The sequence below is a fragment of the Drosophila sechellia genome, chromosome X, assembly GCF_004382195.2.
Source record: "Drosophila sechellia strain sech25 chromosome X, ASM438219v1, whole genome shotgun sequence".
NCBI lineage: Eukaryota > Metazoa > Arthropoda > Insecta > Diptera > Drosophilidae > Drosophila > Drosophila sechellia.
In genome coordinates this window covers 13,417,015-13,432,056 of record NC_045954.1, presented here as the reverse complement: position 1 = coordinate 13,432,056, position 15,042 = coordinate 13,417,015, and the positions used below count along the sequence as shown (strand labels likewise).

The window sequence follows — 15,042 nt, the reverse complement described above, 5'->3', positions numbered from 1 at the left end:
TTGCTACAAAAAAAAAAACAAAAAAAAAAATGGGTACAAAAAAACCACCTTCAAATTCAAATGACTGAGGAAGATGGAAAGATTTAAAGTTGGGAATACAGTTAGCCCAGAAGCTGTCATTCTGTCAAAATCCAAATGTACAGTCTTTGATAACTGTCAAACTTCGAGTGTAAGTACAGTCTATCAAAAAGCCGTAATTTCTCATTTTACAAATAAAACAGTGACCTCATATTGCTGTCGTCGTTATTTTGCTATGTCAGCCATTTGAGTTTGAAGTACATTTCCTAGACCAAATAATTTAGCTTAGCTAACTTCGATTCCTCTCATTAACTGCACGCACACATATACATTTAAAATCTATTACAACTTTCATATACATTTAGACACTCAGTTTAAGGTATACATTTATAGATATATATATATATATATATATATGGTTTTATTAAATTGGTTTTCTTTACATTCAGTCAATTTATTGCAACACAAAAAAAAGTTTACAAAATTGTAATATTTCTATACTAGTTCACGTCTTTTTTTCTTTGTCAACAGCAGCAAATATTTTAATATACGATTACAGTTATTAAACTAAACACCTTAAAAGCTCTTTTCGTTAAAAATTTAACACTTCTAAACACTTCGTTTTGCTTTGTCCTACCGTTTGCAAACTATAAACAGTGCTTAATGTTATATTGTAATGTATTCCTTATAAAAACCTATAAAGATTCCGCGAGCCCATAGACGAATTTCAGGTAGAGATTCATTCGATTAGTGGGAAACATAATTCAGATATTTATATTTTATGTACACAATTACAGATACAAAAAAAAGGCGTTCTAAGTGATAAACCGACACGAGTCTCTCAAAAAACATTCGTACAAAAAAGGCTTAAAAAGAGTTCTAAACTAAATTAAAATGTTTTGTTATCTTTTCATATTGTAAAAGAGGTCGGTGAGAGTATGCAATGGATTTCCTGCATCTTCTTCATTGCAAAAACTCCTCGTTTTTTCTTCAGCTTCTTTTGGTGGTTATCATTTTATCTTGCAACACATTTAATAATATTTAGGCATACAGTGCGTTTCTTGACTGTAAGACGACGTGGGAAGGGGTAAATGCCAACCGTACGATTAAACAAAAGACTATCATATTTTAGTCGCCTTTAAATTATTTCAAAAATCGCATTTAATCAAAAGTTCGAACTAAATTATATGAATGCAATTTTTCATTAAATTAAGTAGCTTATCAGTTGAACACGATTAGCTGGTAATCAAGCTAATAGTAATTGTACTGACCATTTCAATGGACCAAATGAAGCAATTCATTGCACAATAAATTTAATAATTCAACGCCCAGCCCGCATTAAGGTAAATCCAGTTATGAGATATTAATTAAGGCATAAATTAAATTACTACGAATTAAAGGGCGCAGGGCGAGGTTGGCTGTTAAATTGGCATTTCTCCCTGCAACTTTAAGTCTTTTCGTCACGAAACGTTCTTTAAAGTGTAACTACTTATCCTGTTGTTTCTTAATTGTTTGCTTTTCTGCTTGTTTTTTTTTTCTTTTTTTTTTTGGTAACTTCACGAAGCATTAATACACGTACATTATATGCAAATACATATGTGTATCAAGCATGTAAAGGTCTCGGCTAATACAATTTAAAATTGGTTTCTTGCAACAGCAGCAGCAACAGTTATCATTATCGTTGTCCTTATCGGCAGCCAAGAGAGTTAGCCAGGTTCAATGCTTGCCACGCGGCAGTCTTATGGGTATGTGCGGATATCATGTATCCGCCATGGGGTCCTCCATGATGTTGTTGCTGTTGCTGTTGATGTTGTTATTGTTGCTAGCAGCTAATGGCAGCTGCTTTATCGTAATGACATCCTTTGGCTTTTGATGCAACAATTGTTGTTCTCGATCCGGTTCCGCTTCCCTTTCCGACTCGCTCTCCTCCTCACGTTGTTGCTGCTGATGCTGCTGCTGTTGCTGCTGCCGCTGATATTGCTGCTGTTGCAGATGCTGCTGCTGTTGCAGATGTTGCTGCTGTACATGTTGCCGCTGTCTGCTGTGTTGTTCTGGTATAATTTTATTGATTGTGTACTGATTATTGTTGTTATCCTTATTGTTGCTATTGTTGATGATGGTGTTCGTGTTGTCATCCTCGCTGGATGACATCTGCAGCACTTGCTTCGCCTTACTCTCCCACAGCATTCGATTGGCCTTTAACTGAAAGTAGAGACAGAACCGAAATGCGTATTCAAATTAAACCACTCATAATGGGCGCACTTCTGCGTGAATAAGCCTCCCACTTCCACCCCACCGAAAGCCCAGCAAATCGTGTATTTCTCGTGCAATTGCAGCTGCTGCCGATGGCCTCCTCTTTACGACAGATGTTGCTGCTGCTGCAACTGCGGCTCTATGTGGCATACAGCATATGCATACATCTGCCCCCTCTTTTTTGACTGCCAAAACGTTTGAGTGCCTGTCAAAGCGAAAACTTTGGTAGCACAACAATTTGGTGTTCAACTTTGCGACGTCGCAGTTGTGCAAATTAAAGCGCAAGAAAAACAGTTATGGAAATTCCTTAGCTGCCTTGGGCTCTTATTTCAGTTTCTATGTATCTTTGTCAGTCCCACATAAAATGTGGAAAAAAAAGTGGACTTTCCCACTTATTGTGCATATTTACTTTAGCATGAGTTGTTTAAAGCGAACTTAAAATGATAAGTTACCATAGAAGTTTCGTAGAACATTAATTTGGGACACAGAAATGTGTTTCTTAATTTCTAAGCTGTATATTCTCCTATTTTTAGATTCCGCATCTCATTAGTTTTAATGACTTTTCTCGCAATTTCAGCATGAAAACAATTCAAATTCGTTTAATTCGTGCATTCTGTCGGTTGTTAAATATTTTAGATTTCCATTTGATTGCTGTTTATCTTTCGCTGTACAAATGCAGCTAAACGCAAACTCTTGTTTTTACAACGTGAGCGTAATTTTCACAACATTTTCTTTCTTTGTGCGGTTTTTCCTTTCGACTCAGTTGCTATTTTCCCTTTCGCCCACCCACCACCTCATCCACCTCAGGGTATTAACGTTTCGTTATTTGATTTTAATTTCCCCGCTGCAATGCAACGCAAGGCAACTGCCGCCACTCGCTTTTTAATTTTTGCATAAATATTAAATATGCAAATATGTTTAAAATATTTAATGTTTGCAGACACCTATCTCTTCCAATAAACGGTATGGGCCATGGGGGGTTGCGGCGCATAGCCGTCAATTAATTAAAATATTTGCCATTAACATAAATTAAGGAATATAATGAAATTGCCGGACTCTCAATTGATATTAATTGCGTGGCACGTTGCGTGGCATCCGCGAGGGGGCAAAGGGATAACTGACCGGTGAGGCATCATCAGTATTGAAAAAAAAAATGGGGATTGGAATCGGTATGGGTTGCGATGCGATGGGGTGGCATGGGATCGGATGGCTGTCAAGCTGGCGGGGATTGCGAAAGTTGACTTAACTTTGTCCGGCTCCCGTGAGCATTTATCCACCTCCATCTCCTTGCTGTCCATTCCTCCATCCTTCATCCCTGCCGTCTGCCGGTGGCGTGCATGTATAAATTGCCACTTATGCCATCAAGCCACGGCCACGCCCCCTCCGCAGCTGCCGCCCACCGACAGACCACTGGCAGCAGCGCGGAAACATTGCAATTGCAACTGTCAAACAGAAAGTGCCCCTGTGACAGGCCAATAAAAACGCACAAAAATCGGGGACATCATAAAAAAAACAAACCACTGGCACCGCAAAAAAAAAAAAAAAAAAACAAAAAAAGCCCCAGCTTAGGTGCAGCAAATCGAGTGAAAATTTTCATTTTTCATCGTTGCGTTGAAGTATCAGAAATTACACCGAAAATCAAGAAGGAACGATCAATTCGGCAAGCCGAAGTTTAAGTTTCTGCAGTTTTGTGTAATTACATTTGATACTACTCTTCTTCTTTTTATGAATAATACCCCTGAATTCACAATTTGTGATTAACTATAGTGCTCCAGAACAAACAGATATATGCTGGAGAAAAAAAAGGAGGCGTAAATCAGCGCCCAGATAGCTGAACTTGAGTTAACTCAACGCCACTCGAGTCGAGTGGTCCGGAGTAACGAGGAGTGGACTAATTAATTAGCAGCTAATTTAACGCCTCGCTGCTCCGGACATAACTCAGCAGGATGCAATTGCAAACAGAGATACCAGTTGCCGACGGGTGGGACAGAAAAAAAAAAGAGGAGAGGAGCCAGCTGGGAAGACAGGGGGTGAAAGGTCGGTAAAATGGCCAAGTTAACCGAAAATTTCAATTAACGTTAGTTGGAAATTCAGTTGGCCGGCCGGCGGCGGCAGCTGTTCGCTATGTAATCACTAACATAAAAGGAAAGTGGCTGCGTAAAGCTTTGAATCCCTGGCCAAATCATAAAAACCAATTATAATCTAATTAGGCAGCGATGAACTTAACTGTACTCCTCATTTATCTGATAATCAATGGTTATTTCCAAGTAAAATGTACCACTTGTGCTTAAATGTTTAACTATCTCGGCGGAAATCTGCTCAAAAAATACAAATTATTTCATTGAATTTATTTAATTTGTTCTTGAATACTGCAATGTCACTTGGGATCTTGATAAATTATTCCGGAAATCAACTCTTGCAACTATTGATGGCATAAACGAACGCATATGAATGTCAAATATCATATATATAGCGGCAGAAAGTGCTAAATAAATAATGAAATTACATTTCTGCCGAAAGTTTGCACCTTTGAGGTGAGAAAAAACTGCACAATATTTTCGCGTTGCACTCGATAGACTACTATATTTCGATTAAATTCATATGTACTCCATAGATATACCAGGATTTAAAAAAACCAACAAGAGATTTTATAGTTTTTCCCATCTTTAAACGCACAATGTGCACGCCATCAACCATACATAGATGGCGCCACCAAGCGACCATCATTGTGATCAATGGTATTCCTTTCAGTTTCATGGCTTTGTAACCCCAGCCAATGCATACATATATGAATCAAAGTAGCTGGAAAAAGAACAATACAAAAAAGGCGGAAAAAGAAACCAAATATAAAGTAAAATCGCTAGGTGCAACCAACAAACGAGAAGGCGAAGTGCAAAACACAAAACAAACAAGCAAAACACAAATCGCACATACAGAACGAAATCGAGTAGAAGGATAAAAAAAAAAATAATAAAAACGAGTTGCACAATGTGTGTGATGTAAGTGGGTGGGTTTTTGATGGTTGGCGGGGTATGGTATGGTATGGTATACGGTGCGTATGGGTTATATGCTTGGGCTATGCAGGGAAGTGCAAAATATGCCAATGACACAGGCAGCGGCAGCGGCAACGGCCCAGAGTTAAAGTGAAAGGTGAAAGATAACAAGAGCCTGGGAAAATGACAAGCAACAAAAACAAAGGACACGAAAAGGGATTCCAGTGGGTGGTGCTGGTGGAATAGGGATAGAGTGAAATTGCCTGTGTTTGACAGTGGTGATGCAAACGGAAGTAAGAGCTTAGCTTAAGAGCCCTAAATTGGAAAGAATGCTTGCTTAAGCTCTATTCATTATTATTTTAAAGTTTTTGGTAAATTCAGTTTTGCATTTTGGTGTAAAAGTGAAATAAAGTCAAATAATACCATAAGCACTATGCAGAGAACATAAGTTATAAAATCAACATTATGAAAACTTCGAAATTAAACATGGCATAAACATTGGCATCACTGTTGTGCTGGGATGATTGGGTGTAGTGGTAACATGAAAAAAATGGCTGTTTGGCAGTGTTTTGAGTTTGTTTTGCATTCGAGAACCGACGGGGTTGCACCTTACCTTCGACGTGTTGTCCTGCACCCATGCATCTGGCTTACCATAGTCCGGCGGATTCGCGTACGGATCGTAGCCGAGCACGGACAGCATGGGCGCTATGTCGGCCATGTCGCGCACCACGTCGCCGGGTATTTGGCCAACCCATTTGGACATCGCCTCCAGATTAACCGGCTTGATAACCTGGTCCGACGAACGCTCCACTCTGCGATTGCGTTCAATGTTGAATTAATGGACATGGTCCCTTCGCAATTCTACGATTTTCACTTACTTGGACAGAGGCACTCCGTTCGGCTTGTTTATGAACTCCTCGTGGTGCAGCACCGCATCGTTCCATGGCACGTCCAGGAATTTCAGTATCTTTCGCATCCACTCCTCGGGATGCAGGACCAGCTGCTCATAGTACACCTGGCAGAGAGAAATACATTTGATAAGTATGGACACTGATACTTTTAAGCAAATAATAAAAAGTATGTTTTTTTTTTAATATTTTTGCTACAACTTCAATAAAATAGGGCTCACAGTTTAAGTATCGACTGTTTTGTGCAGCTAACAACCTCAGCTAACTTTCCCCATCACCGTTTAAATGATTTACAAAAATTAATTTTTGGCTTAATTTTTGCATTTTTGGTAAGGGGTAACATCATAAAAATTTGCAAAAAATGACAAAAAAAATGTATTTCCAAATTTGAATGCCAATCGATTGGGAATTAAATTACGAGCATAACGAGGTATAATATTCCCAATTCGGACTATTATTTCCATTGTTACGACTGAAATACTGCAATTTTATTGCGGCAAATAAAAAATAAGCACTTTAGGCGAATAATGATTACTTAAATGGCTTTAAAATGCACTACAAATACCTAACACTTTAAATGCCGCCCGAACAAATTTAAATATACACTTTTTTTAAGACCCGCCATCAGCGGAATTTAAAAGTCAGCTCGCTTAATTTCCTGTGCCAGACTGCAGCACCCCGACCAAGTTAATCATCGTTGATTGAGATGGGTGGCGTGGTGGCCAGATGGCATGGTGTCCAGGTGGGCATGTGAGCATCTGACTACTGGATGGCTGCGTGGCCAGGACTAGTGAGTCACTCACCATCATGCAGCGGTCCTTGCCGATGTCCCGGCACTGCTCGTGCATCACCTCGATGGCGTGGTTCCACTTCTGCATGCACTGCCGGTAGCTGCTCAAATCGAACCCGGTGATTGTCACCTTGCGCGATATAATCGAGTGAACTGTCGCCCGGCCGTCGCGCACCATGAATAGGAATTTAGCCTGTAACGAGCAGAAAAACAGGTAACAGGTGCACCCGGAAAAAAATATGATTAACATTTTGAATACAAATGAAAAAAAGAACGGTGTTTAAACATTAACAGTCAAGTGTATATGCATTTCATTTAAATGTTATATTTCTACTTTGATATTTTATGCTTATGCGCTTTCACGGTAAATATGAATACTACGTTTTAATCACATTATAAAACAGCAAAGATGGTTTTATAAGCCCGCAGAGATTTAAAATCGCTTGTCGAGACAGCTTAACATGTTTAATGAAATATTTGTTGCTATCTCTCCTCGGCGTTCTTTCGACTGACAGTGCTCAAACCCCAGTTAATTTCCATTAAAAGAGATATTTCTGTGACAACGGCCGAGAATGGCTTAAATGCCAGACTCAGATATGGTAAATGAAAATGGTATTGCATTACTGATATGGTTATGTTTTTTTATGCTTCGCGTGTGGATGCTTGTCCAGGATGCGGCGGGAGGATGGGGAAATTGTATCGCCGCGGGTGCTTACGTTCGGAAATAGCTCGATGACATAGGAGCCCATTTTCAGCGTCAGCGGATCCTTGTTGCATAAGCGCGGCGCCGGCTCGCCGTGTTTGGCGATGATTTCCAGACAGAACTGCGCGATGGCACTGTTCATGACCTCTTTGGTGATGCCGGCCTCCTGCAGGCGAAGCGACTCCTTCTCGGACTTCAGCCAGTGCGAGCGCAGCTGCAGGATGCGCGGAATGACACGGGTTTCCTGCCCGCAGCTGCAAGGATCCCAAAAAGCAAAAAAAAAAAATATATATATACAGATGAGAATATATACACACAAAGCGGCGGAGTAGTAGTGGCTGCGGGGCAGCTTCTGTTCACGTGGGGATAGGGTGCATGTTGGCCATGTTGGATCTATGAATTTTGAAATCTAAGTTTTCAGCAGTTGGGTAAAAAAAATGCAGCACAAATGGAATACACGATTGCAATCATTTCAATGTTGCATTTGTTTATAACGTTCCCTTACTTAAACTAGCTTAACCAACTTGTTAGCTTTTCAGGACTTGTAGGGACCAGTAGGGGACCAGTTCGGGACTCTTTCACCACCGACTCCTCCTCATCCTTCTGCTCTTCTAATGCAATCGACAAAACGAAATGGTATGCCATCCGCTGTTAGCTCTTTGGGTTACCCTCCAGCGGATGTGAATGTGGAAGCAGAGTCTCCCGTCGCGATTCCACGTCTGGTGCATAACTCCCATTTGCGTCCCCTCCTCTTCTGTGTGGCCCGCTCCGATTTCCAGGACTGCAGAAACCACTGAACTATAAAGGGCTTCAAACGATTCGTTTGCCGCTCTAGAATTTTCCGCCGGCAGTGCTCCGTAATCAAGTTCAGAGCACACACAAAAAATTACTGCCTGATTGCGTAAATTATCATAAATATCCCACACTGCAGCGCCAGTCAAACGGCAATTGAAAATAAAAAATAAAAAAATGAGAAGGAGAGCGAATCGAACTTATGACCCCAAAGGAAAGTAATCAAAGCCTTGTGTTGATTCAACAATTTTTGGAGGCCACTGAAGTGCGTCAGAGATCCATACAAAATTATTTAATCAACGTATATCAAAAACAGTAGCGGGCGGTAATAAACTAATTACTACATGTTTATCCATTGCTCCTTAATGTCAAAGATACAAATCAAATATTTGATTTAATTTGTGTGACCGCACAATTTTGAGAGCAATTAAATCAAAGTTAATTGCCTTTTTTAATTGAATGAAATTGAGCAATAGTGTAAGCAATTACGGTCTACGCTTGAGTTAATAACAAATAATTTGTAGTGGATTCTAATTAGCATATTCTATATTAATGTTTTGTTTTAACACACTAATAAAGCATTTTGTTACATTCGACTTATTGTGCAGAATTTCAGTAAGCACTTAAAGTTATCGCGCTTGGCATTTTAAATTTATAAACTTTTAAGTTGTAAGTCAACTTGTATTATCTATTTGTTAATTAAAGTTGTTATCTGTACACTCAGGTGCTCACAATTACTAAGAAAACTATTCAAAATAGTTGACGTTTTTAGTTGCCTCTTTAATAATCCAAAAACTTAACTAGATAAACATACAAGTTATCAATCCCAAATTACCCTACATTATTTTGCGGCTGAATTTTCAAAAGTTTCCCCCAAAAAAACCCCATTAAAACCGCAATTTTATAGCCCGAAAACATGGAGTCACCTATTTTGCACCATCTAAATCGGGGTCACAACTTTATCTGGCCCCAACCAATTACATTTGTTCGCACCTCAGCATGGGAGCCTCTTCATCTCGGCGGGTATCCCTCTATCCCCATGCCCATTTCCATCCACATCCACATCCACATTCCCATTCCAGTGCCAGCGCCATGCAAATCCCACAAAATTGTTTCGGGGCTTACACCAGACTCAATTAGTTGATGCCAAGTCTAAATGCTAAATGCTACAAATACTAAAACCAGATTTAATCTGAAAACCAGGAGGGTATGTGGAGCGCCACAGGGCGAGGAAACGGGGCAACGAGGGTGACCTACTCCACATACGCTTAGGCAAGTTTTACACTTTGCACCGCCCACGTTTTTGGAGTCCTGCAAAGGCGAACAAAGGACGAGGACCCATTCTGTAACTAAAATCCGTGAGATCCTTGAGGGAAAGGGAAGTCGGTTTTTAAATAGCGGAAATTGCGCTGTGCAGCCATCAGAAAAAGCGACCCCAACTGCCAGCCAGCCAGCCAGGAAGTCAACCAGCCAAGCAGTGAGGCATCCAGGCATCCCAGCATCCTGATGTCAGGATCCAGGACGCAGGATAGGCCACGGATGCGATGGGACGACAGGATGAAGCGAAATGGTCTGGAAATGGGCCGGGCAAAAAGGCAAATTGTTAATAAAATAAGGGGCTAACAAAAAAAAAGAAAAAAACTAGTTGCTGTTGCCCGAGGAAACCCTTTTGCTACTTGACCATTTCTCATTTTCAGATTGCGCCAAATTCCATGGTTAATTACTCATGCGTAAGGGAGACTTAAGAAATTATTATAATAATATATCGCAGCAGCCAGAAGGTATGCCCGGAAAGATAAAACCCGGACCAGATACAGATACGCAAATGGAGGCCAGGCCAGGATGAAGAGTAAAAAAAAGAGAAAATATTAAAATTGCCAAAGGGCAGAAACGGAATATATCGAATTGGTTTGCCTGCCTGACTGGCTGCATGAGGTTGAAAGGAGATTGAAATTGGGGAGTTGAACCGAACCCCGAACCCCGAACCCCGAACCAAACCGAATCGAACCGAACCGACCGAGAGCACCGCCCCAAAAATTGTATATTTTAAAATTTCCAACATTTTCCCCATAGAGAGCGGTGTGGAAATACACTTTATGCCAGTGCAAAAAGCCGAAGATGAAGCAAAAGCAGAAAAGGTCCCCCAAAAACGGAAGAGGAAATTATTTGGAATTCGAATGTTTTTCCAAGGCATCGTCGGCAAATGTTTGATTCTGCTCAGAGTAGGTGTGAAATTTGGTTAGCAGATTTCATGGTTTAAAGGATTTGGAAAATATGGTAAACAAACTTTTGATGAGATGTCAAGGTGGCGGAAATTGCCATCTGAGATGGGATGGATATTACCCATTGAATCACTTCTAAATGAACGCTATGGAATTCACATTGAATAAGGCACTTTATTTTAAAAGCGTGATTTATTAAAAAACATTTAATCAATAGGAAGCTAAGAAATAAACGAGATCAGCTTAAACAGAAAGCCCAACAAATAAATTGATTGTGCTATGCGATACGTGTGAAATATCTGAACTACTAAAGTGGAAGCAGTTTTCTTCGAACTTTTTCTCGCAATTCAGGAAAATGAAAATTCCTACTAAATTACGCATGAAAATTCAATTTTGAAAAGGAAAAGTGAGAAATACAAGCCATTACAAAAAAAAAAAACAAATTTGAATAATAAAGATTTGTGATATGTCAAAGTTCTCGACAACTCGAAGGCAAAGAAGAGGACTTCTCCCACGCAAAGGTGACACAAGGCAAACTTTAAATTGAGTTTCCCCTTCGGTAAAAATTAAATGTTAATTAAATTGACAGCATTGATTTCGAGTCCTTTAACAAAACATCGCCACGGGGATTCATTTATGAATGGAATTCAACGTTTTTGATTCCATTGAAAATGTTATTCAACACGAGTATTTGAGTAACAAGTAATATGGAAGAACAACTGATGAAGTTATTAATTATGACTTAACATCTTGGAACCCTTAACGTATCACTGTACATGCAACCCTTCCCGTGTTCAATGGCAAACCAATAAATCGCCTTTGATATCCGATATGTGCAAGACTCCTCCGTCGTCTCCCGGGATTGGGAGGATGGAAGGAAGGAGGGAAGGAAGGAAGGAAGGAAGTGAAGCATTCGCCCCCGAGACCGCGGCTTTGTGGCAAACAATCAAATCGAACAGGCGACGCGCAGTGGGAAAGGGTATTATCCGGTTACGGGCGAACCCAGTAGCCAGGCTCCGGGACTCAGGATGCAGGATTCAGGAGCAGGTGAGCACAGGGCAGCTGGTGTTTCCGGGCAGCAGACTTACCGCACATCGGGATGGGCATCCAGCATGGCGCGCATCAAAGTCGTCCCAGATCTCGGCACGCCGCCTATGAATATTAATGGCATCTCACGGTTGTATGAATAAACGCGTTGATTGTCATCTGTGAGGTATTTCTGAACGTGTCCGTATTCCGTATCCGCATCCGCATCCGTATCCGTAACCGTAACCGTGTCCGGGTTTTCGCATCCGCATCCGCGACGTCAATGTGTAGGTGGATAAAAAACATAAAAAATAAGAGAAGAGGAATGAAATTAGAGAAAAGTTGCAGTCGTAAAATAAATGGCATGGCTCCTGCTTACGGTCATGATGATTATTATTATGATTATTATTATGATTTGTATTATAATCATGATGATGATGGGAACTAGAGCCGGGAGGATTGTGGGTGATGGCTTCCTTGGCTGAATGAGCGCAGGTGTCAACGCCATCGTGGGCATTAGCGTCAGAAGACATACAAAGTGGAGGCGACAGGTGATGGGCATTACTAAAAATAGATGCGAGCTTTCCATATGGAGCCCCAAAAGGGGACGAAGCCTTATCTTTCTCTAGCCCAAAAGCTAGTGATAAATTTGCTACCTTACACCTTATCAAAGGTAAACAATGCGATGGGGGTTTTTTTCAACCGCCTAATGGGAAATCGATCGATTCATACATCATAAGCATTCAATTAGAAAGGTGATAAAAGTGGCATAGCTCTATTTTGTATCTAATCAAAGTGTTTTGTAAGATAAATAGAATTTTGAACTGACACAGATTTAACATTGTGCGTGATAGCATTAATTAAACGAACTTAAAACTTGAAATCCACACTCATTCCATATAAGTTTCATACTTGTTGTTGTTTTAAGCTACAATTAAGCTACAAAATTGATTTTTGCTTCTGCCAAGTAAAGATGGATTAAATGATCAATCCCTTTTGCTGCTCATTTGCATGCTGAACCAAAGTCTATGAAATTTAAGCCCATTGTTCGTAGTGCTTTGTTTATAAATATACTACTTGGTCAACGCCCAACCAATCCCTGGATTACTATTAATTTGCCTTTCTGTGTTGCACGTCAGCCAATTTGAGAGGGTTAATTAAGTCACGTTTTGATTTCGCATTTCGAAAAGGCTGCCTGCCTTCCTGGGCTTCAAATTTTCCATATCTGGCCGCACAAATCTACGGAATTAAAGCATTCTTTATTGATATCCTTCCTTAATTACCCGAATGCAGGAACATTTGCATTAATTTATACTATTTGTTTTGGCTGAACAGTGTGTTTCCCATTAAATAAGATGAATTTCTGTGTGCATTGCATTGCATTGCATTGAATTTAATGCAATGCCATATAAATCGATGGGTCCAAATAATTATAATTATGCATGCAGCATGCAGCATGATAGCCGAATTAAGCCATGGCTACACATCTCCACATAATTGGACCCACAAAATCCCCGGAATTAAAGCCCCTTTCATGTGTAAAACCCAGGAACCAAGGATGTGTTAATGCTCTGTGGAAATGATTTGACCATCTCGGTCGCATTGCATTGTCTTCCATTTTGTGGAGTCGTCATCTTCCGATTTCGCTCCCTCCCCATGTCGAAAGCTGCTTATGACCTCCGCCTTCGATATTCCCAATGCTAATCAATGGATATACCTCAACGCCATCGACCATTCCAACTCCAACGAGACCATTTTGGTCTCGACTAATGTTTACAAAATCGTGTTCGGTCATCCGATAACCAGTTAAATTCCCTGAATGACTTTTGCTTTGGTTTTGCGTGTGCGGTTGGTGTTTTCCGGGATGGGGAGGTGTGGCTGGATTTTCATCTGTGCTTAGCCAACATGAAATTTGTTATCCAGCTAAGGTTCTACTCCCATGCATTTTTTCCTTTGATTTATCATTGCAAATGTTTTTGTTTGGCTTGGTCAGCACGAGGGGAAGTGGACGCCACAGTGCGTCACAAAAATGTAGAGCTCTATGGGCTAACAGAGTTGGGGAATCACTCCTAAATGGAGGTATTTGAATATAACAATAGTAGCTCCCTTTCAATGCCCAAAGTTCCATTCTTTTGTTCCAACTTGAAACAGCATCTATGCTTAGCAGTTTCCTGGAATAGGCCCAATTTGGCTGCAGGAATTCGAGTAACCCATCAAGTTCGAATTGAAAGTGCTCGCACTGATTTCGGAATAAAAAATGGATTATCAAATCAGGCAAGCTTAGAATCTGTGAGGAACTGATTGCTGCTTGCCGCCAGGTATATCAGTCCGTTTACCATTTGATTCAATTTAAATATTTCGTATTTCGCATTTCATAATTCACATCCCTACATTTTTGCAACGCACCTTCGAGCAAAGGAAGTAGATGTTCGGGGGTGTGACTATGTGTGCTTTTCCAATTTTTTCTTTTTGTTCCGGAACGGAAAGGATGGGAGAATGGATATGCTGATTGGGTGTGGGGCAAACAGATTGTGTTCGATTTGGGGGTACATACCTCAACGCGAACCATTTGGGAGGCGAGCTCGTTGGTGGCGTCCACCTTGAAGAGGCATGTGGGCCGCAGTTCGGTGAATTTGAATAGGAACATGGTGATGACGATGATGCCGAAGAGCACCCACAGGGTGACCTTCTTATTTCGATATGGCAGTCGCATTCTGGCGGTGGTCTAGGTGTCGCAGATAACTGGCCTTTGATTCGGATGATGTTGTGGTCTACTCAGGCCTGCTCCAAGCTGATCTGATCTGGTGTGTGGGGTGGCTACCTTCTTCCCGGAGGCGCCCACTATTGATTGCGTCTAGTTGCTACTCCGCTCTACGTTTGCCCAAAGCTTAAATATGTAAATTGGTTTTCTTGAGGTCTTCAAAGCGAGAGTTTTGCTTTGGCTTTTGCTTTTGCTACAGCAAGGCAGTTGCTGTTGCCAGTGCCCCGTTTGCCGTGTTGCTCCTTGTGATGCCAGCTCCTCTTGTTTGCCAAGGATGCGGAGGGTGGGAATATCGGGAGGATGCGGTGTTGGGCGTTGGACGGACTGGCGGTGATGTGCCTATAGTGCAGGATACTGATGCTGATGCTGATGCGGCGGCGGCTTGGCGGTGCCACCACAATAACTCCGTCCACGGTCTTGGTGGTCCTGTTCCGGTCTGTGTTCTGGTCTCTGTTCCTGTTTCTGGTCCTGCTGCTGCTCCTGCTTATGACGTTGATTGCTTTGCATCGCCTCGCCTTTTGTTTGCTCCTTTTTGGCCAGCCAGAAGCAGCAACAACAACTCGGATTGGCCAACAA

General features: G+C 41.1%; 1 protein-coding gene across 2 annotated transcripts; it reads right to left on the bottom strand.

Annotated features, from left to right (window-relative positions):
• Positions 1–400: 400 nt before the first annotated feature.
• Positions 401–14,443, bottom strand: LOC6618427 (protein-tyrosine sulfotransferase). Of its 2 annotated transcripts, none has more exons than XM_032726574.1 (7): positions 14,260–14,443; positions 11,768–11,898; positions 7,679–7,919; positions 6,976–7,155; positions 6,143–6,279; positions 5,878–6,076; positions 401–2,220 (listed from the first exon to the last, which is right to left on the bottom strand). In XM_032726574.1, exons 1-7 carry the CDS (start codon positions 14,416–14,418, stop codon positions 1,777–1,779), a joined length of 1,491 nt encoding a protein of 496 aa, XP_032582465.1. In that variant the 5' UTR covers positions 14,419–14,443; the 3' UTR covers positions 401–1,776. The 2 variants fall into 2 exon arrangements, with proteins under 2 accessions (XP_032582465.1, XP_032582466.1); XM_032726575.1 differs by having other exon boundaries at positions 2,095–2,220; positions 5,916–6,076.
• Between the last annotated feature and the right edge of the window lie 599 nt (positions 14,444–15,042).